The sequence below is a fragment of the Bubalus kerabau genome, chromosome 1 (genome assembly GCF_029407905.1).
Source record: "Bubalus kerabau isolate K-KA32 ecotype Philippines breed swamp buffalo chromosome 1, PCC_UOA_SB_1v2, whole genome shotgun sequence".
NCBI classification, from domain to species: domain Eukaryota; kingdom Metazoa; phylum Chordata; class Mammalia; order Artiodactyla; family Bovidae; genus Bubalus; species Bubalus kerabau.
The window spans coordinates 223077965-223103177 of record NC_073624.1 but is presented as its reverse complement, the minus strand read 5'-3'; the positions used below and the strand labels follow the sequence as shown (position 1 = coordinate 223103177).

General features: G+C 42.1%; 1 protein-coding gene across 5 annotated transcripts in view; it reads right to left on the bottom strand.

Moving 5' to 3' along the window:
• The window catches only part of ARHGAP26 (Rho GTPase activating protein 26), a 467573-nt gene that overhangs the window by 14182 nt on the left and 428178 nt on the right, over positions 1-25213 (bottom strand). For 2 of the 5 annotated variants that reach the window (XM_055556593.1, XM_055556605.1), the window contains exons 21-22: positions 6769-7044; positions 751-842 (exon numbers count right to left, since the gene is read on the bottom strand). In XM_055556593.1, coding sequence (XP_055412568.1) covers positions 751-842; positions 6769-7044 — 368 coding nt within the window. The remainder of the gene's footprint in view (positions 1-750; positions 843-6768; positions 7045-25213) is intronic. The other 3 variants (XM_055556613.1, XM_055556620.1, XM_055556623.1) reach the window with 3 other exon arrangements.

Below are 25213 nucleotides of genomic sequence, written 5' to 3'. Positions count from 1 at the left end.
ACAGAAACTTGGGCCTTTCCCCAGAATCCTGATTTTTCTCTCAAGGCCAATAATAAGTTATGACACATTGGGACATCAACTCCATCAATTTTCATTTTTAAAAATATTCCCCTTTTTTTTGAAGGAGGAATACAAACAAATGGAACCAGGAAATGTTGCATCAAGCAAGCCCAAGGCCCTTGGGGCAGGGGCCTGAATCCATTTTCCTGCAGGAGTGCCCGTGCAGGACAGCTGGCGCTTGGCAGGGTGGTTTGACTCTGGGGTCAACTTCCTGCTCCCGGCAACAGGGGAAGGATGATAAGGGATGCAGCACAGCTTTTTTGCCCTGAGCTCACCTGACGCCCCAAGCCTACGTGAATCCCCTGGAACCCCAGAAGACAGGCATAGACCCTGCGGCCGTAGCCCCCCACCCAGAGCTTCTGCCCCCTTAAAGGGTTCCTGTTCTCCACTGCTCTGTCTCCCTGCTCTGTCCAGCCCCCTGACACTCAAAGCCTGTGCATGGACCATCGCATTCAATGCCCATGACATCTCCATGACACTGCCCTGTCACCGTGAGGTGACTCCACTCGTCCTCTCTTGACAATGACTCCTTGAGTTCTGCCACTGCTCTCCCACTGTGGGAAAAGACACCCCCTCCCCCCCACCCCCCCCACCCCACCACAGTCCTTTTCAGTCTTACCTGTTCTATGGAAATTTACCTTAGGTAGAAAGCAACTTTGACAACTCCAGTTATTTATTTGAAAAACTCACCATTATCGAAGACCGTCCCTGCTGTGAATGAGAGCTCGGAGTCGTGTTCTGCTTTGCAGGCATACAAGGCTTTTGCCTTCCGGAATGGTGTGCTGGGGGAAAACAGTTTAATGAGCATTTTTAAAAAACCTTCTGCAAGATATTTCATCTCTCTTCCTCCCCTTCCCTGCAAGCGGCCTAGCCCTCTCTTGTGGGAAGAGCCTGACAAGGCAGCCAGATGGCAAAACAGGAGGTAGGAAAGTCACAAAGGTCACCAGAGTAAAAACGAGAAATAGGCAGAGAATAGCCGTGACCCAGGAAAACCACTCTTCTTGTCGGGTCATCTTGTGCCAAGTCAAAACTTGACCCGGGAGTCACAAGAGCTGAACAGTTGGGAGGGAAGGCTGGGCCCCATATGGGGAGCAGGACTAGCTGGGGAGTAGGGAAGTGAAGGCAGGAAAGAGCTTCCAAGTTGCTCTTGAGGACACTCCCAGCAGACCCTGCTAAAAGCCGCAATGCTCAAGGAGTTGAAAAGGAGAAATTCAAGCAAAGATGGGTCTGGGCTCCAGGCCCAGGGCTGACATTAGCTCTTGCAGATGTTACTTCTTTCTCATGGGGCTGGTGGAGCAGGATTCCACAGTTGGAACTCCTGGACCCCCAGGGCAGGGCAGGGCAGGGCGGGGAGCAGACAAGGTGTGGGCATGAGTGTGCGTGTGTGTGTGTACACGAGCATACGTGTGTACACATATGTGGGGATGAAGAAGAGAGTAGGGACACTGTGGCAGTTTTTTGTGCCTTTCTCATTCAAGGAGTGCTGACACTCGTGAAGCAGAATCAGTTCAAAAAATGCAGATGTGTGGGTTCCACCCTGATGTGCAGATATCAGCATCAGTATTTTTATAAAGCTCACCAAGTGACTCTCATGAGCAACGAGGGCTAAGAACCATTCTTCTAGAGCAGGGGTTGGCAAACTCCTTCTGTAAATGGCTAGACAGTAAACATTTTAGGCTTCGTGGGCCATATGGTCTCTGCTGCTTTTACTCAACTCTGCATTGTAGCATGAAAGCAACCACAGACAAGATGTACATGGAAGAGTGTGGCTATGCTCCAGCAAAACTTTATACTTATCAAACACGGGAGGCAGGCTGGATCTGACCCAATGGCTACAGATTGTGAGCCCATGTTCTAGAGTACAAGTTGCGAGCACTGCTAAATCAATTTTTGTTTTGATAGCTAACCAGTTCCAACAGATCTATGACTTCTCAAAGGTCATAAGAAAATGGATGTTTAGCAGTCAAAGGCTGGCTCTTCATTTGCTGAAAGCAACCTCTCTCTTCTTCTAAGCTATCTGAGGAAGCATATTTAGGGGCTCCAGGGTAGAGTAGCCAAAGAGCAAGTAGTCCTCTGGGTTAGATGATTATTCAAGAGATATGCATTATTTGCTTTACCTTTATTTGGCTAATGGAGGGCCTCAAGGACCCAAGGAGGCTAAACCTCCATTTTGAGTGGCCTCAAGGACTCACGGAGGCTAAACCTCCATTTCAAGGACCCACGGAGGCTAAACCTCCATTCCTTACTAGAGGAATGGTCTCAGGTAAATCGGACATGATTAGAAGGAGCAGGGCGCTTTCAATCACTATAGAACTGTTCCTCTTGGAGTCACCAAGTCCAGCTTCCCTCTGGGAAAGAGGCATCATGGATGTTTGGAAACCTATACCATGGACAGGCATTTAAAACTTTTAGTCTTGGTTCCATGAAAATTGAAGGAAAGGTGACGTAATGGGTCTGTTGTGCGGATAAATGGCTATTCAGAATTTATTGCTGAGGTGCAGTTTACTGGTGTTTTCTCTGGTCTTCTAGTAACCAGGAAATAATAACTGGGTGGGAGAAAACTGGGCAAGTGGGAGAACATGAAGTGGGTTTGCTGGGAGTGAAAGGAGAAGAGCCTTTAGAATGTATCAGCTCCAGCTGCAAACCAGCTCCTCCTACATAATTATCATTAGTGTTAGGATTAAGTTCAGGACAAGGGGCAGAGTCTGTGAATCTAACGAAACCAAGTCTATGTGTTGACCACCAAGGGCCAAACAACCAATGTGGGATTGAAGTTTTATTGTTTTATTTTGTTGTTGTTTGCTTTTGATGGAATGGGGAACAGAGAGCATCTGCTTGTAAAAAGTGTTAATCAAAATTCTGTACGGACAGGCAAGTGAAGCCTGCAATGACATGAACGTGGAAGGAGAATGCAGTGGCCACGAGCCAGGGTCATTGTCCCTGGAGGACAGGGCAGAGCAGGTGGAGGGAGAGGATGGGGACCAGGGACGGGGAGATAAAAGGTGAGGCACAAATCATCTGAGGCAAGGCTTCTCTGGCTGGGTTTTCATAGAGGTTACTTATTAACCTCCTCAAATACAAGGAATGGGACAAAACAGGGACAAGTCAGGGAAATCAACTAGGGTGTCTGGCAGGAAGGAAACAGGGGGAATACCTCAGATGCCCAAGACTGTCTTTCAAGAGGACTAAATTTTCCACTAATATCTGGTTTGGGGGATTTAATAACGATAACATTCAATAAAGCAGCATATTAAATATAAGAACAAAGGTCAGGAGAGAATCTTGCTTTTGTTTTAAATTAAGAGGTGACTGACAGTCTACAAGAGGGCTTCCTCCTACCTCCACGGCACACGCGCCAAGAATGGGAGAAATGATACAAGGGCTGCTTCTAAAAGGAACTACTCCTGCCCCCCAGGACGAGGGATGGCAAATAAGACGCAAGGCAGCTAGTTAAATCTGAAGTTCAGATCAACGAGGAATACTATTTTAGTGTATGTCCCAAATATTGCACAGGATATACTTAAAAAATTTGTGGTTTACAATTCAAATATAACTGGATATACAGAATCTTCATTTTATTTGCTAAATCTGGCAGCCCTACGCAGGGGAAAGTTTTCTCTTTGTAAGAATTTGCTAGCCTGAGTCCCACTGAGTCCCAAAGAGTCCCATGTCACACTCTCTCCTTATCAAAAGCCCTGGGCGGTTTGCATTAGGTAGGGTTTCTACCAAAACAGATCCTGTTGGCACACAGGTTTTATTTGTAGGCTTTGGCTCTGATTAAAGAAATAAAAGATCTCCGCTTTGGTTCTTCTGCTCCCTGTTCTCCGCAGAGCACCTCTACCCTGGACACAGAGAGCCTGGGGTGCCTGTGACTCTTCTGTGATGGTGCCCTTCAGACCTCAGTGGTGCCTTCAAGGGCACAAATAAGCTTGGAACCTTCTGTTAGTTCATTTTTAATTTTCGCCTCTGAGCATGGCACAGGGCCAGGAAAGCACTCAGAGGAGTTTCCCTCAACTGCCCTTGCAAGCTCTGCAAAATGACAACCCACTATCTGCACTGTCCAGGGAGGCGGGCTCAGCTAGACTGGCGAGATGCAACAGTCTGATCATTTTGGCCTAATTTCCAGGAGCCCTTGTGTGATTCCAAGTTAGGAATTTGGGGTGGGGAGCTTTTCTAGGGGTACAAGTGAAAGGAAAGGGAACACTCCTCCAGTCCCCTTTCTCTGCTGTGCTGTGAAAGGCATCTCCATTCCTGAGCTCGAACTAACAAGCAAAGCAATGCTTTGAAGAGGGGGGACCAAACCTCTTCCAGAGAAGATGTTTATATAGAAGTTCATGGGCCCATTAATTAGGTCTAATTAAGTTTTTATTTTTAAAATCTCTGTCTAGGGAAGGAAATCTGAAACTTCATCTTCTGGAAGTGGATTTGGGGGAATGGTTCACTGGACCTGAATAATGGGTATATGCCCCCACCTCTTGGCTGATATTGCAACAGCAATTACGGGATTTTTGCCCTCTGTTCGCTGGCTCCCCAGCTATCCCCATCCATGCTCACTTTGGCACACATGGTCAGCTCAGTGATAGCCAATTGTAAGTCCTACTCTGTCTCGCCTATTTCAAAACGGCAGCGTCCTGCAGGCTTGTGCAACAGCATCATCCAAATGGCGCCATTACAACAACGGCCAGAGTGAACGGTCCTGAGTAACCATGAACCCAGACATGTGGGTTGTGCAGATTCTGCCGCCACTGTCCTCTGCCAATCTGGAAATATTTGGAAAAGGAATAGCTAAAAGAGTAAAACCTGGAAGTTTCTGGGTGACAGGAGTGGAGAGGTGGAGATACTGGACAGGCAGTAGGGCCCCAAAGCTTAGAGATATAGAAAAATGAAAACCGTCAAAGCAGAGCACATTTCGGTTTTTTTTAGCTGAATGATTCTACTGTCCTGAGGCCCCCCAACCCATTCTATTCAAGGGCCAATGTTCTGAAGATTTTACTTTCTTTTGATCAAAATGAAGGAGCAACATTTTGGCTCTGGTTCAGGTCTTCATGGGGCAATCAATGATCTAACCAGAACAATTCAAGCCATATATCTGGTGTCCTAGACAGTTAACATCTCCCAGAATGTACCTAAGAAATAATTAGGAGATAATCTGAGTGTCAAGAAAAGTATAATCTGAATTTTTACCTTATTCCCAGGGTGAGGATAAAAGGATATAGGGAAAAGCTTTTTCCCATTTTCAAGGAAAAAGCTAGACATAAACCCTAGAAAAGCAGGCCAGGCTATCGGGCTGGGAAGCACGAAAACTCAAGTTTGGGGCTACCCATGTATTTGGAAGAAAGAGTGCTGGTTGAGGGCAAGAAGCCCTGAGCTCTGGATTGGACCTCAGGGGTCATGTGACTATGTACAAGCCACTTCTCTGTGCCTTAGTTTTCTTTCTTTGTAATAGGGTTCCGGCCATTTCTTCTCTCATTCTCACATGAAGATACAATGAAATGATAGGTATGGAAGTGCCTGGAGGAGAATAAAGTAATATGTGTAGGTGTGTGTGTGTATGTGTGCATGCACTCAGTTGTGTCCAACTCTTTGCCACCCCATGGACTGTAGACCGCCAGACTCCTCTGTCCATGGAATTTTCCAGGCAAGAATACTGGAGTGGGTTGCCATTTCCTTCTGCAGGGGACCTTCCTGACCCAGGAATTGAACCTGCATCTCTCACACTGGCAGGCAGACTTTTACCACTGTGCCACCTGGGGAGCACACATGTATGTATGTACACAGGTATAAATAGCATGGTGTTTCTTTTTTTTTTTTTTTTAAGTGAGACACAGCTTTATTGATTATTTAAGCCTCTCTGCTGGGCTTACCCCTTGGAGAAAACCAGCTATGAGTAAAAGATGGATGAGAAAACACTGCCATGGGCTGAGGTTCTGATGAAGCTTGTAACTGGGCTCTGTGTTTTGGCTGTCTGAAAGCAGAGACTATCTGTGCAGGACACACACATGCTGGGGACATATGCAGCGGAGGGACTCTACAGCATCCTCATGAATTGTTTTGTAGCATTTAAACAGCTTCTTTTTTCCAAAGAACTCAAATGCAAATAATTAAGTCTGTGTGTCATCAAAGCAGGGAAAAACTACAGCCTGGGCCTTGGAGGGAGCAATTAGGTCAACCCTCAGAAAGAGGTGTTACCTGTTCCCATAAGAGCTAAGGGTTCATGACACCTGGAGACAGACACAGGCTGGGAGCATGAGGGTTCCTGGGACTGCATGGAAGGTAAGGAACAATTTATTCTGTATTATATTTGTCTCTCTCCTGACTGGTCTGGGTCTCACCATCTAGGTATCAATATTCATGGCCAAAAACCCAACTCCACAAATAAATGTTGCCTGATGCTACCTGATAAAAATGAGGGAAGAAAAGGCCGGCACGTGTCTCAGCACTGTTCCCCTTGAAATTATGTTATGCTGAAGCACAGAGAGCCTCCTGATTCAGAGAGCAATGTAAACAGGAGCCCTTTCAAGAAGCACTCTCTCCTCAAACTCTAGGCACCACAGATAAATTCAGGAACTGGAGGAAGGGTTCAGAAGGGCATGAAAAATGCCATGCTGGTTCATGCAAATGGTCCCTCCCAGCTTTGGTCTCTGAGGCTGGAATCCCTGACCAGCTTTGGATAAGCAGGAACAGAGTGATCATCATCCGTAATTTTACCTGGAGTCTTCACGAACTGCTTCTTCTGGCCTGTCAAAAAGCAAGTGCAGGTTTGGATGGCAGGGAACAAAGTTGACGAGGAGGCTGAACACTGCATGAAGAGAGGACCAAGCCGATGAGAGAACAACGGCAGCAACAAAAAAGCAAACAAACCCTGCAACAGACCTGATGGGGGATGAGTCGCTGGACGTGGATGAAGTGGGCATAGGGCTGGATGGCGCCGAGAACATGGGCCAAGATGGCGAGAGGGGTGAAGTTGGGCTTGGATTCGGGGGGCTGCAAGACATAACCACCAAAAAACTCGTCAGCACACAGGGAAACCACAGCGGGAGCACAGGAGGGTCAGGGGAGGCCGAGCGACAGGGAGCTGGAGAGACTGGAGGGGCACTGAACCCAGACCGCGTCTTCAGTGCCAAGGCACGTTTCTCCAGACCAGACCCCCGTGTCTTCCAAGTAATGCCCGCTCTGGAATTCCTCGGAGTATCAACATGTCTCTTTGCCCCGCAGAACAACTGCTTTCTAGGTGATGGGAGCTTCCGCAGTCGTGTCCATTGTGCCTTTGGCCATCAGTGAAAAATGCCCTGAACCCACATCCATGGGTTCCCACACCCACATCCTATCACTGACCTCCATCTGGGCAGGGCTAGCTTATAACCAGCCTCCAGCTTCCACCACTATGCGTTTCGAAAGTTGTGTCTCAGCAAAAATGACCTTTCTTTTTTTTTTTTTTTTTTTTTTGGGCCACACAGGCCAGTCCACCAGAAAATGATTTCCTGTTTACATTTTTAACTAAATGGGCTGTGTGCCATTGGAGACCCAGAGAAGAACTGTGGAAAGTGATCACGGGTGGAGGATGGGTCTGCCCACACACCTCCCAGGAGAGGGCACACAACTGTGTGCAGCACCCAGCTGTCCCTCGGAGGTTTGCTTTCCAGGCTTATTCTTTCTCTTTTCAAGGATTTTGGGCATTTTGATGCTCAAAGAAAAAGTCCCAGATGGAAGGCAATGTAAAAATGAACTGAAAGCTTAAATCTGTCAATCTGTTCTTTGATGGGTGGCTGATCAAAAAACTGGACAGAAAAGGTTGAAATCACTCACTAAAACATGATTGGTGGCTTTTAAGTAGTCATGCTAGCCTTTTGACTTATTTTACAAATTATACAAACAAACATCTAGCAACTCTGTAAAACTGCATTAAGTCATAGATAGCACAAACACCAAAACAACGCAGAAACCACCCAGCCACACCACCTGCAGCCCTGGACGGCAGCTGGCCTTTCTGACCCAAGCACTGCACGAATCCAATTCCAGGGAACACACTGTCTAAACATTCCAGAATTTAGCAAGAACACATAAACGTCCTACTTAATGAGATATCTTCAACTCAGATAAGAGACTCAATAATGGCCTTAATTATCTACAGTTGTAACATAAATTCCTACAGAAGTGTACAGTAAAATCCCATTGCGTGAGTTCGTTGAATATCCTCAGACTAACTGAATGAAACATTTAGTAAATGCCACTATGGGTACTGTATTTCTAGAATATAAATTCTATGAGCAGGGATTTTTGTTTGTTTTGTTTACTGCTCTACCTCTAACTTCTAAAATAGTGCCTAAGAGGTTTTCAGTACATAATTATTCACTAAATTAATGAATCTCCTTTAACCCAACTATCTAGCCACGAGGCGTTATTATAATTCCCATTTCATAGATATGGGAACTTGGGCCAATTTGAGGCTTCCCTGAAGATACTCAGGCTGCAGTGTCAGGGCCGAGGTTCCGACCCCAATCTGCTGGCTCCAAGCACGGGGCTCTCCCTGCCACAGTGCGTTGCTTCTGGGTAGCAGGACTTGCTTTGGTCCTCTAGGCTATGCCAAACTTCTTTACAGATCCACTAGAAACCTTCTGAACCACTGATTTATGAGTTTCCTTCAGATGCCTACCACATTTGCAAGGGAAAATGCGAATGCAGCAACAGACAGACCCAAATAGACTCAACACATTGTAAATCCCAACAAAATACTCAATCCTGCCTCCAGTCTTCCGTCTGGTAGATTCATACAGCAGATGGAATTCATATAATAGAAGAGATTACATTTGAAGAGTATGGCTCTTCTCTTCTGAATTATTCCAGCAATGACTAACTTACTGGACACACAGTGTGATCAAGACAATAAACGGAATACAATTCAGCATTTACCAAGGTCTCTGACTTGCTGAGCATACAGTGTATTTCATGAGATGAGACAAATTTAAAAACAACTATAATATAAGATAGTAAGTAACTTCATTAGTTAAGGGATCAGTTATTCTATGATTAGGTTAATACCTGTTCCCACACTTGATTCTGTCTTGGGTCCTGGGAGGAAGTGCTGCCTTATTTCCACTGGGTAGTCAGTCCTTAGTTAATCCACAGAGCAGCTGCTAAGAGAGGCCCTGCATTCCCTAGTCCTCCTCCCACAAGGTAATGACCCAGTGAGCAAGGCCTGGCTATTCCAACTGCAGCCCAGCCTGGGAACTCAGGTTCCAACCAGGGACAGTCTGGAGGTTTATGAGAGCAACCCAGGCCCAGAGGCCTGAACTAGTCTGTTCCTTTGGTTAGTAGGCAGCAGAGGATAATTTAAAAGTTCTTAAGACTTTATTTATTTATTTATTTCAGTGGCTTCTATAAATAGGAAGGGCTTCCCTGGTGGCTCAGTGGTAAAGAATCCACTTGCCAATGCAGGAGATGCAGGTTCAATCCCTGGGTCAGGAAGATACCCTGGAGAAGGAAATGGCAACACACTCCTGTACGCTTGCCTGGGAAATCCCATGGATAGAGGAGCCTGGCAGGCTACAGTCCATGGGGTCACAAAAGAGCCGGACATGATTTGGCGACTAAACAACAATAAGCAGGAAATCCTTTCAGCTTCCTACCTCAACTGTACCAAGAATCATTCCTTTGGCTAAAGGCATAGCTGGGAACATAGTCTATGAACACAACCCTGGATATCTAAGTGGTTCTTGGTGACCTAGTACATGGCTGAAATTATCTGGGGTTATGGTTGATCTTAAGCGAGATCAACCTTGAATATTCACTGGAAGGACTGATGGTGAAGCTCCAGTATTTTGGTCATCTGATGCGAACAGATGACTCACTGGAAAAGTCCCTGAAACTGGGAAAGATTGAGGGCAGAAGGAGAAGACGGCATCAGAGAATGAGATTGCTGGATGGCATCACCGATGCAATGAACATGAACTTGGGCGAACTCTAGGACATGGTGACGGACAGGGAGGCTTGAAGTGCTGTAGCTCATGGGGTCACAAAGAGTCGGACACGACTGGGCGACTGAACAGCAACAACAATGGTTGCGATGCAGGACATTCACAATGATCCTAAGAAGTTACTCTTCAGTCTCCATGTCTACTGCCGTAGTATTATTAACTGTGCTTTTTAACAACTAGCAGATTTTCATTTGTCGGCTTGCATTTTAGTTATAGCAATAACATTTATTTGCTATAAAATAACTCCAATTTAGAACTTATTACCACTACATTTTAGCAAAACAATAAAATGTACACTCCACAGTACTTCTGTGATTTCTAAACTGATTGAAATTATACTTTGCTTGTGCTCCAGTCACATTAACAAAACCAAATGTCAACAATACTACTGAACACTCTTATATACCACAATGGTTGATGCTTGTAGCAACAGAATGACGTAAACATATGAACGTTCCTCCAAGAAATATAGAGCATATTATATATCAGTTTTGATGCAACCCAGAGAACATACAGGTGGAAAATAAGATGCACAGGGATGACGATAATGGCCAAAGACTATTTGTATAATCTTAACCTCTGGCCACAGAAGTGTCTGGCTATAGGTTACTTAAAGTGACAACAGCAATGGTAAAAAATCTAAGACAAAACAGACCAAAACTGGCCAGCTTTGGTATTACTGGCTCTGAAATCCCCAATATTGAATTCTCAAAGTCTATTCCCATCAATGAGGCCACAGATAACAAATAATTGATGTTAGGTTAGAAGAAAATAATTTTATAACTACACTCTTAGCACTTGATCCATGAAGGCCTCTTCACAACCTCAGCGTCCAGCTAAATGCCCTAGCACATTTTTCACCCTAAATATTCTTGGGGTCCTGCCAGGCCCCCACATCAAGGCCCAAGTACAGCCAACAACAGCTTAAACTTTAAGGAACATTTGCTGGTCTGGTTTTGATTCAACTGGAGACTTGTATCAGCTTTAGTTTGCTGATCCATGGTGTCCTCAAAAGGAGTCACACAGCCCAGCCAGTCCCTGTGACATTCACTGGACAGGGAAGAAATAATGGTTTAGGAAGATAAGGCTCAAAGGCCTGGCATCATGCTGGGATGTGGCTGAGAGTTCAAGTACAGTTGTGTGGCAATATCATCAGCTTGACACCCTTCTGTGGTGACTCACTTGACTGATGGGGCATCTGATGCACCAGCCAGGGCATGCCTACTAGGCTGTGGACAGGGCTGCCCCAGCAGGCTCCCAGTTTGATCACAGATGTGGCAGACCCTCTCGTGGCTCCAAAGCACAGGAGTGGAAAATCCTGAGCTGGTACAAGATAAGCAGCTAGCTGACCATTAATAAGAAAGCTGATCTTCAATTCTGATATGCAAAATTATAGATGATGAAGAAATGAAAAAATATCAAAAGAAAAGCAGTAAAATCATACATAATTTATTCCACTGATAATCACTTGGCAAATTTCTTCACTTTTCTTGGGGCGGGGGAGGGTTGTGGATAATACTACATACATAGTAGCATGCTTTTTTTCATGTAAGCATTTTCTGTTGTCATTAAGTAACCTTTGATATATTCCCCAAATCATAAAACTCTTTCGTCATTAATGAGGCTAAAAAGCAACTGATGTTAGGATAGAAAAATAATTTCAAAACCACAGTCTTAGCAGATAACCCCCTGAAGGCCTTTCTACAACCCCCCAGAGTATTCTCAGACCTACAGGGGAGTCTACTGTATGGTATGGCCTGATTTATGTAACTTTTTTCTTATTGTGTACATTTGAACTATTATCCCCCCTCAGCCATAAGAAATAGTGCTGCAATTCACATTCTTGTAGCAGACCACTGCTTGTCTCCAGTTGTTTCTTTAGTATAAATTCCTGGAAGTTAAATTAATGGGTCAAAGGCTAGGAGCCTTTTCTAAGGGTCCTGATACATCCTAGGAAACAGCTTTGCAGAAAGTTTAGACTGAATTGCATTCCCCCCAATAGCGTATGGGGGTTGCCCCTTCCCTCTCACCATGGCTCCCTCCAGCACAGAGAATTACCAATTTGAAGAATCAGGTGGATTTCCCCACCAACCCCACCCAGTCCACAAAGTTACCTTGGCCTCTTCTCTTTCCTAGCATTTCCAGAAAAATGAATATAATTCCTCTCCTGTGTTGTTTCTATCTGGAAGCAAAGTTTAATTTTCTAAAGGGCATTCTGCCAAGAAGGACGAGTGGGAAAGGAGACAGGCAGATGGATAGAGCCAGACTACCGCAGCCTGGGGGGTGCTGGACCCCTGGCCATATGGTATGGCTCACCTAAGAGAGACGGGGAATGGTGGGTGGTTGGTTTAGTGTAGGATCCTCAAAGACAAGACTGACTTGGAGGGATGAGGTACACAGGGGAGCCAAAGAGTGCCTTGTTGGCAGCGTACTAGGGAGAGGTCATAAAACCGACACTGACATCTCTCTGCCAGGCAGTAGTCTGTGACCTATAGGCCAGGTTCTGGGTCATGGATCTCAGGCCTGGACTGACTGCTCCTGCAGTTCCCCTCCCCATTAGGCTTGGAGCAGAAGGGATCTCAGGCCTGGACTGCTGCTCCCGCAGTCCCCCTTCCCCATTAGGCTTGGAGCAGATGGTGCTATTAGACTCAAGGCAGGAGGCCTGAATTTCTTTCTCTTTCCTCCTATAATGAGAGACAAGGGAAAAACCCATGAAAACTTGTAAACTCCCATCTAATCTAATCCCAAATTAGGGAATTTTTCTTCCTTGGAAAATATCTCTTTATGTCCTCAGTTAAAGTGCCATAAAAACAGAAGGAAAATCAAACTTCAGTTGGAAAACAAGGTCAAAAGGAACGCCAGTAAACTGGTTACTGGTGAATCAGAGTAAATGATATAAAGTGCTCAGACGCTCAGTTGCGCCTGACTCTTTGCAACCCCATGGACTGTAGACCTCCAGGTTCCCATGTCCATGGGATTCTCCAGGCAAGAATACTGGAGTGGGTTGCCATTTCTCCTCCAGGGGGTGTTTCCACCCCAGAGATCGGACCCATGTTTCCTGTGTCTCCTGCACTGCATCACCTCCTCCCGTGAGCGGATTCTCTACCACTGAGCCACCACCTGGGAAGCCCCAGACGACACAAAAACCAATTTCTATTTGTTGGAAATTTGAACATATTCTTTACATGTATCTTGTCTACGTCCTGAATGTTCAGTATGTGCTAAACGACTTTACAAGTGGAAAACCACAAGCCCCCAAGATGCATTGTTCTGTATTCTTTTCTGACTCTTACAAGTATGCACAGTATTTACAGATTTTTTTCCCTTCATCTAATATAATTTAATACATATTTTTATTTAGACAATAACAGAATCCTGATTAATGAGACTGGCTGGTGAAATCCCCTTAAGGCCTTAGCAATTATATGCAATTGCTTTCAAAATGGTTTTTAAATAATTTGCTTTTAAAATAGCTTGACTAGTCTACAGGGCAGCAGCTCTGTTTTCTAGCTTAAAAAATTATTTTTAAAAGTTCCAAACAAGTGTCAAATTCAGAAGGAGTATTTTTGGAAAGACATATAATTCTGCGATTAAATAAAATCCAAAATCTTAGAATAGGGAATCTGTTATCCTTAAGGCTCTCTGAAGCCAATCATTTGAACCTTCTCACATAGAATAATAAAGAAGTATGAGGTAGAGGGCAAAACTCTGGATTGTAAGTAAAGATGCAGTGGTAAAATATAAGTAAAAAGACAGTGATCTCAGTTCAATTACTCCATGCAGGGGAAAGCCCTCAAGAGAAAAAGGACCAGCAGGGGAAACGGAACAGTGTGCTCTACGCTGCACAGTACTTACCAAGGGGAGTATTCTTTCCTGTTAAAGCCCCTCAGTCTTTTTTTTTTTTTTTTTTAAACTTTACATAATTGTATTAGTTTTGCCAAATATCAAAATGAATCCGCCACAGGTATACATGTGTTCCCCACCCTGAACCCTCCTCCCTCCTCCCTCCCCATACCATCCCTCTGGGTCGTCCCAGTGCACCAGCCCCAAGCATCCAGTATCGTGCATCGAACCTGGACTGGCAACTCGTTTCATACATGATATTTTACATGTTTCAATGCCATTCTTCCAAATCTTCCCACCCTCTCCCTCTCCCACAGAGTCCATAAGACTGTTCTATACATCAGTGTCTCTTTTGCTGTCTCGTACACAGGGTAATTGTTACCATCTTTCTAAATTCCATATATATGCGTTAGTATACTGTATTGGTGTTTTTCTTTCTGGCTTACTTCACTCTGTATAATAGGCTCCAGTTTCATCCACCTCATTAGAACTGATTCAAATGTATTCTTTTTAATGGCTGAGTAATACTCCATTGTGTATATGTACCACTGCTTTCTTATCCATTCATCTGCTGATGGACATCTAGGTTGCTTCCATGTCCTGGCTATTATAAACAGTGCTGCGCTGAACATTGGGGTACACGTGTCTCTTTCCCTTCTGGTTTCCTCAGTGTGTATGCCCAGCAGTGGGATTGCTGGATCATAAGGCGGTTCTATTTCCAGTTTTTTAAGGAATCTCCACACTGTTCTCCATAGTGGCTGTACTAGTTTGCATTCCCACCAACAGTGGAAGAGGGTTCCCTTTTCTCCACACCCTCTCCAGCATTTATTACTTGTAGACTTTTGGATCGCAGCCATTCTGACTGGTGTGAAGTGGTACCTCATAGTGGTTTTGATTTGCATTTCTCTGATAATGAGTGATGTTGAGCATCTTTTCATGTGTTTGTTAGCCATCTGTATGTCTTCTTTGGAGAAATGTCTATTTAGTTCTTTGGCCCATTTTTTGATTGGGTCATTTATTTTTCTGGAGTTGAGCTGTAGGAGTTGCTTGTATATTCTTGAGATTAGTTGTTTGTCAGTTGCTTCATTTGCTATTATTTTCTCCCATTCTGAAGGCTGTCTTTTCACCTTGCTAATAGTTTCCTTTGATGTGCAGAAGCTTTTAAGGTTAATTAGGTCCCACTTGTTTATTTTTGCTTTTATTTCCATTATTCTGGGAGGTGGGTCATAGAGGATCCTGCTGTGATGTATGTCAGAGAGTGTTTTGCCTATGTTCTCCTCTAGGAGTTTTATAGTTTCTGGTCTTACATTTAGATCTTTAATCCATTTTGAGTTTATTTTTGTGTATGGTGTTAGAAAGTGTTCTAGTTTCATTCTTTTACAAGTGGTTGACCAGATTTCCCAGCACCACTTGTTAAAGAGATTGTCTTTAATCCATTGTATATTCTTGCCTCCTTTGTCAAAGATAAGTGTCCATATGTGCGTGGACTTATCTCTGGGCTTTCTATTTTGTTCCATTGATCTATATTTCTGTCTTTGTGCCAGTACCATACTGTCTTGATAACTGTGGCTTTGTAGTAGAGCCTGAAGTCAGGTAGGTTGATTCCTCCAGTTCCATTCTTCTTTCTCAAGATCGCTTTGGCTATTCGAGGTTTTTTGTATTTCCATACAAATTGTGAAATTATTTGTTCTAGCTCTGTGAAGAATACTGTTGGTAGCTTGATAGGGATTGCATTGAATCTATAAATTGCTTTGGGTAGTATACTCATTTTCACTATATTGATTCTTCCAATCCATGAACATGGTATATTTCTCCATCTGTTAGTGTCCTCTTTGATTTCTTTCACCAGTGTTTTATAGTTTTCTATATATAGGTCTTTAGTTTCTTTAGGTAGATATATTCCTAAGTATTTTATTCTTTCCATTGCAATGGTGAATGGAATTGTTTCCTTAATTTCTCTTTTTGTTTTCTCATTATTAGTGTATAAGAATGCAAGGGATTTCTGGGTGTTTTTATATCCTGCAACTTTACTATAGTCATTGATTAGTTCTAGTAATTTTTTGGTGGAGTCTTTAGGGTTTTCTATGTAGAGGATCATGTCATCTGCAAATAGTGAGTTTTCCTTCTTCTTTTCCAATTTGGATTCCTTTTATTTCTTTTTCTGCTCTGATTGCTGTGGCCAAAACTTCCAAAACTATGTTGAATAGTAATGGTGAAAGTGGGCACCATTGTCTTATTCCTGACTTTAGAGGAAATGTAAAGCCCGTCAGTCTTTTTCAAAATCACATTTTAGCTACATCAGAACTGGTTCTTAAAATGTATTTACTTCCTTTCAACTAAATAACCTCACAATTTATGAAGCTATTTTTAAGGAAAGTCAGAAACATTTTGGGAGCACTTCAAAGGATCTATAAGGTAACATTTGCTATTTCATAAGACTGAAGTGGTTGCAGAGAAATCCAAGTATCTCCTTACTATCTTAAACTGAGAGCAATTACAACCGTCATTCTCTATATAATGAAGATACTGCAAAGACAAATGCATTCACTGTAACAAACAGAAAAGTGACAGTGACACTAGATTCAATCTTCTCCTGTCCTGAGGCACAACTTAAGTTTGCTTTAAAGCCACCATTCTCATGCTAGGGTTCTTTAAACTATTCTTAAAGTTTACAGGCAAGAAACTGTAACTGCCTCAGGGGATTAAGAATGGGGACTGAGTCCACAGGCATGGACTGGACATTCACTTTTTAAAATTTTACATTTGTTTATACTGTTTTGAGCTTTTAAATCATGATCCTATATTACTTTATAATACTAATGGAAAGCACTCTTCCACTAGGCACTAGGATAATCAAATATCTATACGGAAAAAATGATACAACCAATTCCACATATCATACCTAACAGATGGTTGTCTAGCAGATTATAGGTCTAAATGCCAAACAATAAAACAGGGAATAATTCTGGGAACTTGGGATTGAAACTTATCCAATAGGGCATAAAAGGCACTAACCATAAAGCAAAGTATCGATATATGTGACTATATTAAAATAAGAACTTTTATGTATCAAAAGACAAAGTTAAAAGACAGCAAAAGATGGTCTACAATATATAAATACATTAAAAAAGAGCACATACCAGACTATACAGAGAACTCCTACTGATCATGATCAGTAAGAAAAAGCAGACAACCAAGTTGAAAATGGGCAAGACATCTGGGCAGGGATTTCAGAAGAGAAATTTCAAAAGAAAGGTGCTCACACTTTCTGTAATGCAGGAAGCATAGATTAAAACCACAGGGGATGATCCTGCTCACCTACCAGAACAACTAAGACAGCTAACATCAAAGTGCTGAAAATACCAAGTGTTTACAAGAAGTGGAATAACTGGAATTCTTATACGTTGTTGGAGGATGGCTGTAAACTACTCTACTCTTTAGACAACAGGTTGGTATTACTTAGCAAAAATGAATAATTTATCACACTCTGTGACTCAGCAGTTCATTCCCAGATGTGTACCCTAGAGCACAGTGCATATGTATATACCAAAAGACATGTATGAGTATATGTTGAGCAGTTTATCTGTAAAAGACAAAAACTGGAGACAAGCTAACGTGCTCAGCTGCTTCAGTCGTGTCCAACTCTGTAACCCCATGGACTGCGGTCCCTGGTCCCTACCCTCCACCCCTGAGGCTCCTCTGTTCATGAGATATTCCCAGCAAGAATACTGGAGTGGGTTGCTATGCCCTCCTCCAGGGGATCTTCCCAACCCAGGGATCAAACTCACATCTCTGGTATTGCAGGCAGATACTTTACTGCTGAGCCACTCACTGGGGAAGCCCCAAAACAAACTAGAAGTTGAGCAAAAGTAGAATGCAGAAGTAGTTTTAGTATATTAATACAATTGTTCATTCTACTATAGTGAAAATAAATGAATAAAATACAGCTATTACACAGGAATGACTTTTAAAACTATTGAGCAAAAGAAGCCAGACTCAAAATAATAAAACAAAATGTTGCATTTTAGGGATGCACTAAATAAGTCAGTCATTTGTGGATCTGCAGTCGTGAATTCCCCTATTTGCTAAAATTTATTTTTAAGTCCAGAATCAATACTCAAGGTGCTTTCATAGTCATTTGTGGATACATATGGAGTGATGAAAAACTTTAGTCACCCAAGATGCACATTCCCAGCTGAGGTTGAATAAAGGGATGCTCTGCCTTCTGTTCCAGCTCTTCAATGTCTCTATGTGTAAGAAGGCTGGGATATGCCTCACAAAGAAAACATGTGCTTAATAAGCTTTATTCAGGCATAACTTACAGCCCTGCTGGTCCTGAGCTGAAGGTTAATGAATCAATAGTAATATTAAACGAAGTGTCTTTAAATAGGAATCCATGTAAAACAAGGTTATGAATTAATAAGTTGACAAAAACATTGTAAACAGAGGCTGTAGGAACCTAATCCTGTATTTCCTGTAGGAGCAATAGTTAGATATTTGCTAATCCAGTGTTTGCAGTAACTTCATGGGACCTTACTATTGCAAATAACAATTGCCATTCCCTTTTCCAGGGGATCTTCCTGAACCAGGGATCAAACCCGGGTCTCCTGCATTATAAGTGGATTCTTTACTGTCTGAGCCAACAGGGAAGCCCCCCAGAATTTGTATTGAAGAGCTAAAATATAAATAAAAACAAGGAATGGATTACAATAAACATCAGACTAGTAGTTATCCACAGAGAGGGAAAGGATTGTTAGAGGGAAGGAGAAAGTGAGAGTTGTGGGTTCCTCTGGGGTCCCAGCAACATTGTACTTCTTACCTGGGGGGCAGCTGCTGAAGATCAATTTGTGAAGCTGTATATGTCTCATGTACTCTTCTATATAATAAAAAATATGTATACATCTATCTTAAGACATACCTAAGGACAGTAAGCATATTAATAGCATTCTATGGGTGATTTTTATTCTTTGTGCTTTTAAAATGTTTTCCATATTTTCTACAATTAATATGTTACATTTAAAACCAAAAAGTTAATACATGTTAATAGAAGAAATGCTCTCCCTAATCATACAAATGGCTACTTTTATTCTCTAGAGAAGGGATGCTTAAAAGGGGCAAAATGACAATTTTGTCTTTGTTACATCAATCCGTGGTTTAGGTTGCATAATACAGTTGGCAGTTCCCAACTGTTTTGACTGTTTCTCTTCTTTTTCAGTCAAATACAAGCAACAAATATTTACTGAGTGCCCCTCCATATGCAAGGACTAAATTTTCCATCCTCTGTCCTCACTGAGAAATTGTGTTGACTGCTCTAGAGACCTTTTTTTTAGGTAAAGTTATTACAGTAAATCAACGGTGTCTTCCTTTCCCCCAGGAGGGGGACATCTCCAATGTCACATTCTGAGTTGGCTGGACAACAAGTTAACAACACTGCCTCAAGTCATTGGCCATCTGGTATCCCTTTCTATACAGTCTGCTTTCAGGGAATATTTCCTGTTTGGACTAGGGAGAGGAAAAGGAGGTAAAAGGACTTAATAAGAATCTAAATGTCCACTGATGAAAACAAAGGAATATCTAAAATTAGCAGAGGTGGCCCAAGATACTTCAGCTTAACAGTAACCCTGGGGAAAGAGGATTCCTTGAAAAAGAAGTCTAAAATATTTTGCTATGTTCACAATTCTCAGCAACAGAAAAAGCACTTCTGTTGAAGATAATATCCAGGACAATTAAATTAAACTACATGGTACAATGCTTGGTCCGGATACCATGAAAGGCGCATGAAACAGAAAGATAAGGAGACATGGACTTTAATGTGAAGGCCACTGGACATTGCTTGTCCCCCCCTAAGCAAATAGCTGGCTTCCCTAAAATTCTAGTGTTTATTCTTTAGTCTAAACATGTGGAAAATTGTCTCTGATCTGATTTTAACCTCCTCAAATGTCTTCCTACTCCATTTATATTTTCCACCCCTGGCCCTGCTTCACAGATGTGACCATGCACAAAACCCACTTTCTCCCTTCGACCACTCTCACTTTCCACAATGGCTGGCTCGGGCTGCAATGAAGAAATGCAATCTCACTGGGCTTCATGGTGATTTTCACCCCTTGTTCATTTGCTTCTGGGGAGCTTATTGACTTGACTGGAAAAAACTTTAAATGATTTTCCAGCAAAGTCACCCTTTCCAGTGGTAAAAAAGAGGTTTAACATCTGTGAACAAAAACAAACTGAAGGAAAATGATTTTTATATTCTCTAGTTCTTATACTCCAAAACCAAACACCTACTGAGAAGTCAATGAAAACAGACACAGCAAAATACCATTAATTCTAATCTCACAAAATTGAAATTTCTATTTTTTCAGATCTGAGGTAGATCCAAATTTACCCTGAACAGTTTACAAGTGACTAAGCCAACAGGAAAAGGGGACAACAGAGGATGAGATGGCTGGATGGCATCACCGACTCGATGGACGTGAATGTGAGTGAACTCTGGGAGATGGTGATGGACAGGGAGGCCTGGCATGCTGCGATTCATGGGGTCGCAAAGAGTCGGACACGACTGAGCAACTGAACTGAAGTGAACTGAAGCCAACTAACAATGTCAACAAGATTTTCAATTAAAAAAAAAAAAAGATTTTCAATATAGATGTTTAACCCAAAAGAACCATTTCTAGTGATCATTTCAAAATGCAAGTCTGATCATATCATTTCTTTACATAAAACACTCAATGATTCCCCACTGCTTCTAGGGTGAAGACCAAAGCCTTCCCACCTTGACTATTATAAAATCCCTAGCCTGGTTTCTTTATCTTTTACCATTTCAATCCACCCTATCTAATCTATCCTAACCAAACAAACCTCCTAAACACATAGCTTAATAACAACTTGTTGAATGCTGTTCCATGAACACTGTTTCCCACTCATTAACTCTCCAATACCTACTGCATGTAGAATACATTGCTTGCCCTACTAGAGTGGAATGTGTAACTACAACTCACTTGTGTCCACCAGTTTTCCATCTCCTTTTCTTCTGGTTCATTTGGAGAAGTTCTTCTAGACCTCAAGCAATACAGGAGGGTCCAGGGTCCTACCGATGCTACTGCAGGGGCAGGCATGTGATCCAGGCTAGTCAATCAGAGGACCCCCTTCCTTCTGGCTACAGTGAGTGAAGAATGGACAGGTAACTGACTACAGCTCATTCATGGGGTCTAATATATGAATGCTGTTCTTCATGAATGCAAAACCTAAATGTATTGGCTAAGCATGACCAGAGAGCCCTTTTTTCTATTACATGGCAAACATCTTTCTGCAAATGAAGTTTTTTGTTTTGTTTTTTACAAGAGGGAAAAGGAGCCAACTAAAATAATAATTTGGGCTCCTGGATTCAATTGTGCTTGAAGTTAGATTCACTCTGAGATTTTCCAAAATTGTAAGCTTATGATTTCCACTTTTTCCCTAAGCTACTTGGGTTCCTGTCATTTGAATGTCTTTCAAAAGACATCCTCAGTGCTCTTCTTTGGAGTCATTACTTGCTCCAAGTCAGCAAACTTTCTTAAGGGTCATATAGTAAATATTTTTTAGACTTTGTGGAACAAGAGGCAAAATTACAGGTATTACATAGTTACATAAACGTTCTAAATGTAGCAGTTTGACAATGTAAAAACCATTCTTACTTCATGAGCCATAAAGTAAAAATAAGAACAAACAAAGAAAAACAAGGTAACTGGTTGGATTTGGACCATTTGGACCATGGGTTCTCCAACCCCTGTTCCAGTCAAACTGGTTTACTTGTGCCATGGGCATGCTCTAAGCTTTCTATTGCCATGTTCTTGCTGATGATTTTTCTCCCCTGGACGGTCTCTCCCCTTGCCACTAACTACTGCCCATCTACCATTCAAAGCCCATATAAATCTGAACTCCCACCTGAGACTTCTCTGTTATCTGAGCAAAGGGAGGTCTTTCTCTTTTGAATCCTTAAGGGCTATTTCTCTTTGGTCTTGACCCCACTTTGCACTGCAGTTATGCTACTCTTCTGGTAGCTCTTGTACTGTGAGTGCTTAGTCAGTTTCTTTGGAATTGATAATATCTAAAAGGCTGAAAACAGCAACAAAAAAACCCAAAAAACTCCACAGGATCAAAGCAACTAGTAAAGGTTTGTGGATCCATCAGAAGTGCAGGGTAAGACTTTTGGTAGCCAAGGAAGCCAGACATCAGAATATCACAAAAAGAACAGCTCTCACTTCAGTGTTGTCATGACAGCTCTATGTACAGCTGCTTGTTTGCTTGTCTAGGGTGGTTATGCCCAACAAGTACCACATAGCAGGTATTTCGGACATTTTGTTCCTGGAGGGGAGGGAAACAGGCATGTTGGTCTAGACTTGAAGGATTCCTGTGTCTCTGTTATTCTGGTTGCTCACTTGTGGTGTTTTTCCTTCTGACGACTGTGTAGTGCTGCCTAAACTCAGTCATCTGTCACCCAGCCTCCTATCTTTTCACCATAGTATATGTTCTAATATATAATGTAGCATACATAATATTATATATTATATATGGGAAAGATTGAGGGCATGAGGAGAAGGGGATGACAGAGGATGAGACGACTGGATGGCATTGTCGATTCAAGGGACATGAGTTTGAGCCAACTCCAGGAGATCGTTTCAGGACATAGACTTCCCTGGCATGCTGCAGTCCATGGGGTTGCAAAGAGTCAGATACAACATAGTGACTGAACAAAATATAATATAAATATAAAATATTTTAACATTTTTCTCTACATTGTTCTTTTTAATAAACCATGAACAACTATGTTAATCCACTCTAAATAATAAAGCCTAAAGAGTCGGACACGACTGAGCGACTGATCTGATCTGATCTGATTGTTAAAATGAAGAAGAAAAAGTTGTCCAGGCACCATTTAAAACCTTCAAGCACCTCAGTGCCTTGACAAGGCTCATATTTTGAATATTTCTGTTCTCAGTCACCAATCTTTTCATTTGCTTTTGCAGAAATGCAACATATATTTTCCCAAGACCTACTTAATAACCCCAAAGAGCAAAATCAGCTAATACAAAATGTGTACATCTATTTCAGGCAAGGTGGTGATGGTCATTTAATATTTTTCTTCTCTTAATTTTGATTATTACTTGTCTATACTATCGTCATCATCAAGTCAACATTTACTTACTGTGTTTTGCATTCCTGGGAGAGCAGTATTTTTAAAGGTAGTTTTATTGAGGGATTATTCACATACTATGAAATTTATCTATTGTAAATGTACAACATGGAGAGAGTTGTGTAATAATCACCCATAATTCAGTTTTATAATGTTTCTATCAGTCCCCAATGGTCCCTCCTGCCATTTGCAGCCAAGCCCTGCTCCTGTAACCAGCCATAGGCAACCTGATCTACTTTTGATCTCTAGACATTTGCCTTTTCCAACATTATATAAAAAACTGAGTCCCACAATGTATGATCTTTTGTGTCTGGATTATTTCACCTGCAGATGTTTATAGTGAGCCAAAAGGAAGGTGAAAGAAGATGGTAACAAATACTAACTTTAATTGAATACTTAGTATATACCAGTAATTCTGTCAAGCTTTGGGAGGCATGACCTTATTTGATTTTTCCAAACAACCACAGGGACAGGTACTATTATTCTCATTTTTCAGATGATGAAACAGAAGTTCATAAAACTGAAGGATCTTTGCCTAAAGTCAATTAGCTAATGAGTGGATGAGCTGGGATTTGAAACTAGCCCTAAATCTTGGCCACTATGCCATCTGCCTGGTGTTTAAAAAAAAAAAAAAAAATCTTGAGATGAACCAACAGAGATTTTCCTTAAAAAGAAAAAAAAAAGATATTTCAACTTACAGGAGAAGGCAATAATATAGTTCATGGTGCTAGAGGAAACAAACAAACAAACAAACATTTAAGGGTGCCTGGATGGGGAGGCTCACCACAGTGGGCACTCTGGCAGCTTCTCAGCACATGAGTCTCCATGGGGCACAGAGTCCCTGTCTTGCATCCCAGGCTCACTGCCCCTGCCACTCAGGCAAACCAAAAGAGGCCTGTTCCTCACAGCATCCTTCATAATATGTGCTCTTGTCCTCAATCTTCTGCAGCCTTTTCACTTTATTTAGAAAGCATGTGTTGGAAAACATAAATATATATATATATTTAAGGCTGTTTATGAGCAAATTTCCTCAAAAAGCCTCAAGCTGGTCCATTTGTGCCATCTGTTATAAGGGAAACTCGAAACCACCTGTCTGCCTGCCTGAGCTCTGCTCTTATCAGGAAGTTGTAATTACCTCTTTGGTGAAGGATTTGAATCATTACAGTAAATCCCTTATTCAGCACATGTTGTATCAGGAGGGCATTCTGACTCTAAAACCCAGGGTTTTTACCACCGTGTCCTGCACAGATGCAGTAAAACCACAGCTATTCAAAGCCTGGTAGAGTAAATTGTGACTTAATCTTGTTTGTTACCCAATAATAAATATTTACTAAACAAATACTTCCTCCACACTTACTACATGGCAGGTACTTTTGCAGGCACTGGGAACACAGCAGAAAACAGGGGAGAAAGGTTTCTGCTCTCAGGCACCTTATGTTCACTCACAGAGAAGGTCAAGGCAGGGTATGAGAGCACAGGATGGGTGGAGGAAAACATCAAAATTTCCACTTGCATTCTTCATCTGATCCTTATAAGATTTTTATTTTATATATGCTTTCTGATGTGTGTAAAACAATTAGTAAGATAGGTAAATACTTTATAAATAAATAAATAAAACCAACAAATACATATTGGAGGTACTTACCCCAAATATTTTTTTAATGACAATATTTTGATTAAGTGATTAAAATTGTTTAGGAACACTATTCTCATGTGTGTGTGTGTTAACAGACAAACAAGTAAACAGCACACCATTTCTTCAAGAGCTATGAAGAAAATAACAAAGAGTGTGAAGACAAGTGCCAATTGGGAAAGAGTGGTTGGGGGGTTTGGATTCCAAGGATGGGGCTGCTTCTTTCAGGAGTAACATCACAGCTGAGACATCCACCCAGGAGAATGTTCAAGGTTCCTTCTCTTAAAGATCAGGGCATCTTTTTATTTTAACCATTTGGGATTAAAAAAAAAAAACAAATTCCAATTCCCCTTAAGCCCCCTCACAGTCTCTTTGCTTAATCAGAGAGCCTTTCCCTGGAACGCCGTGTGAACTTAATGGAAACGGTCCCATTCTGCAGGGAAGAACTACTGAAAGAAGATTAGTAGTAAATCTAATGGCCTGGCTGTAGCAGAAATCCCAGTGAAAGTGAAAAAGTCGCTCAGTCGTGTCCGA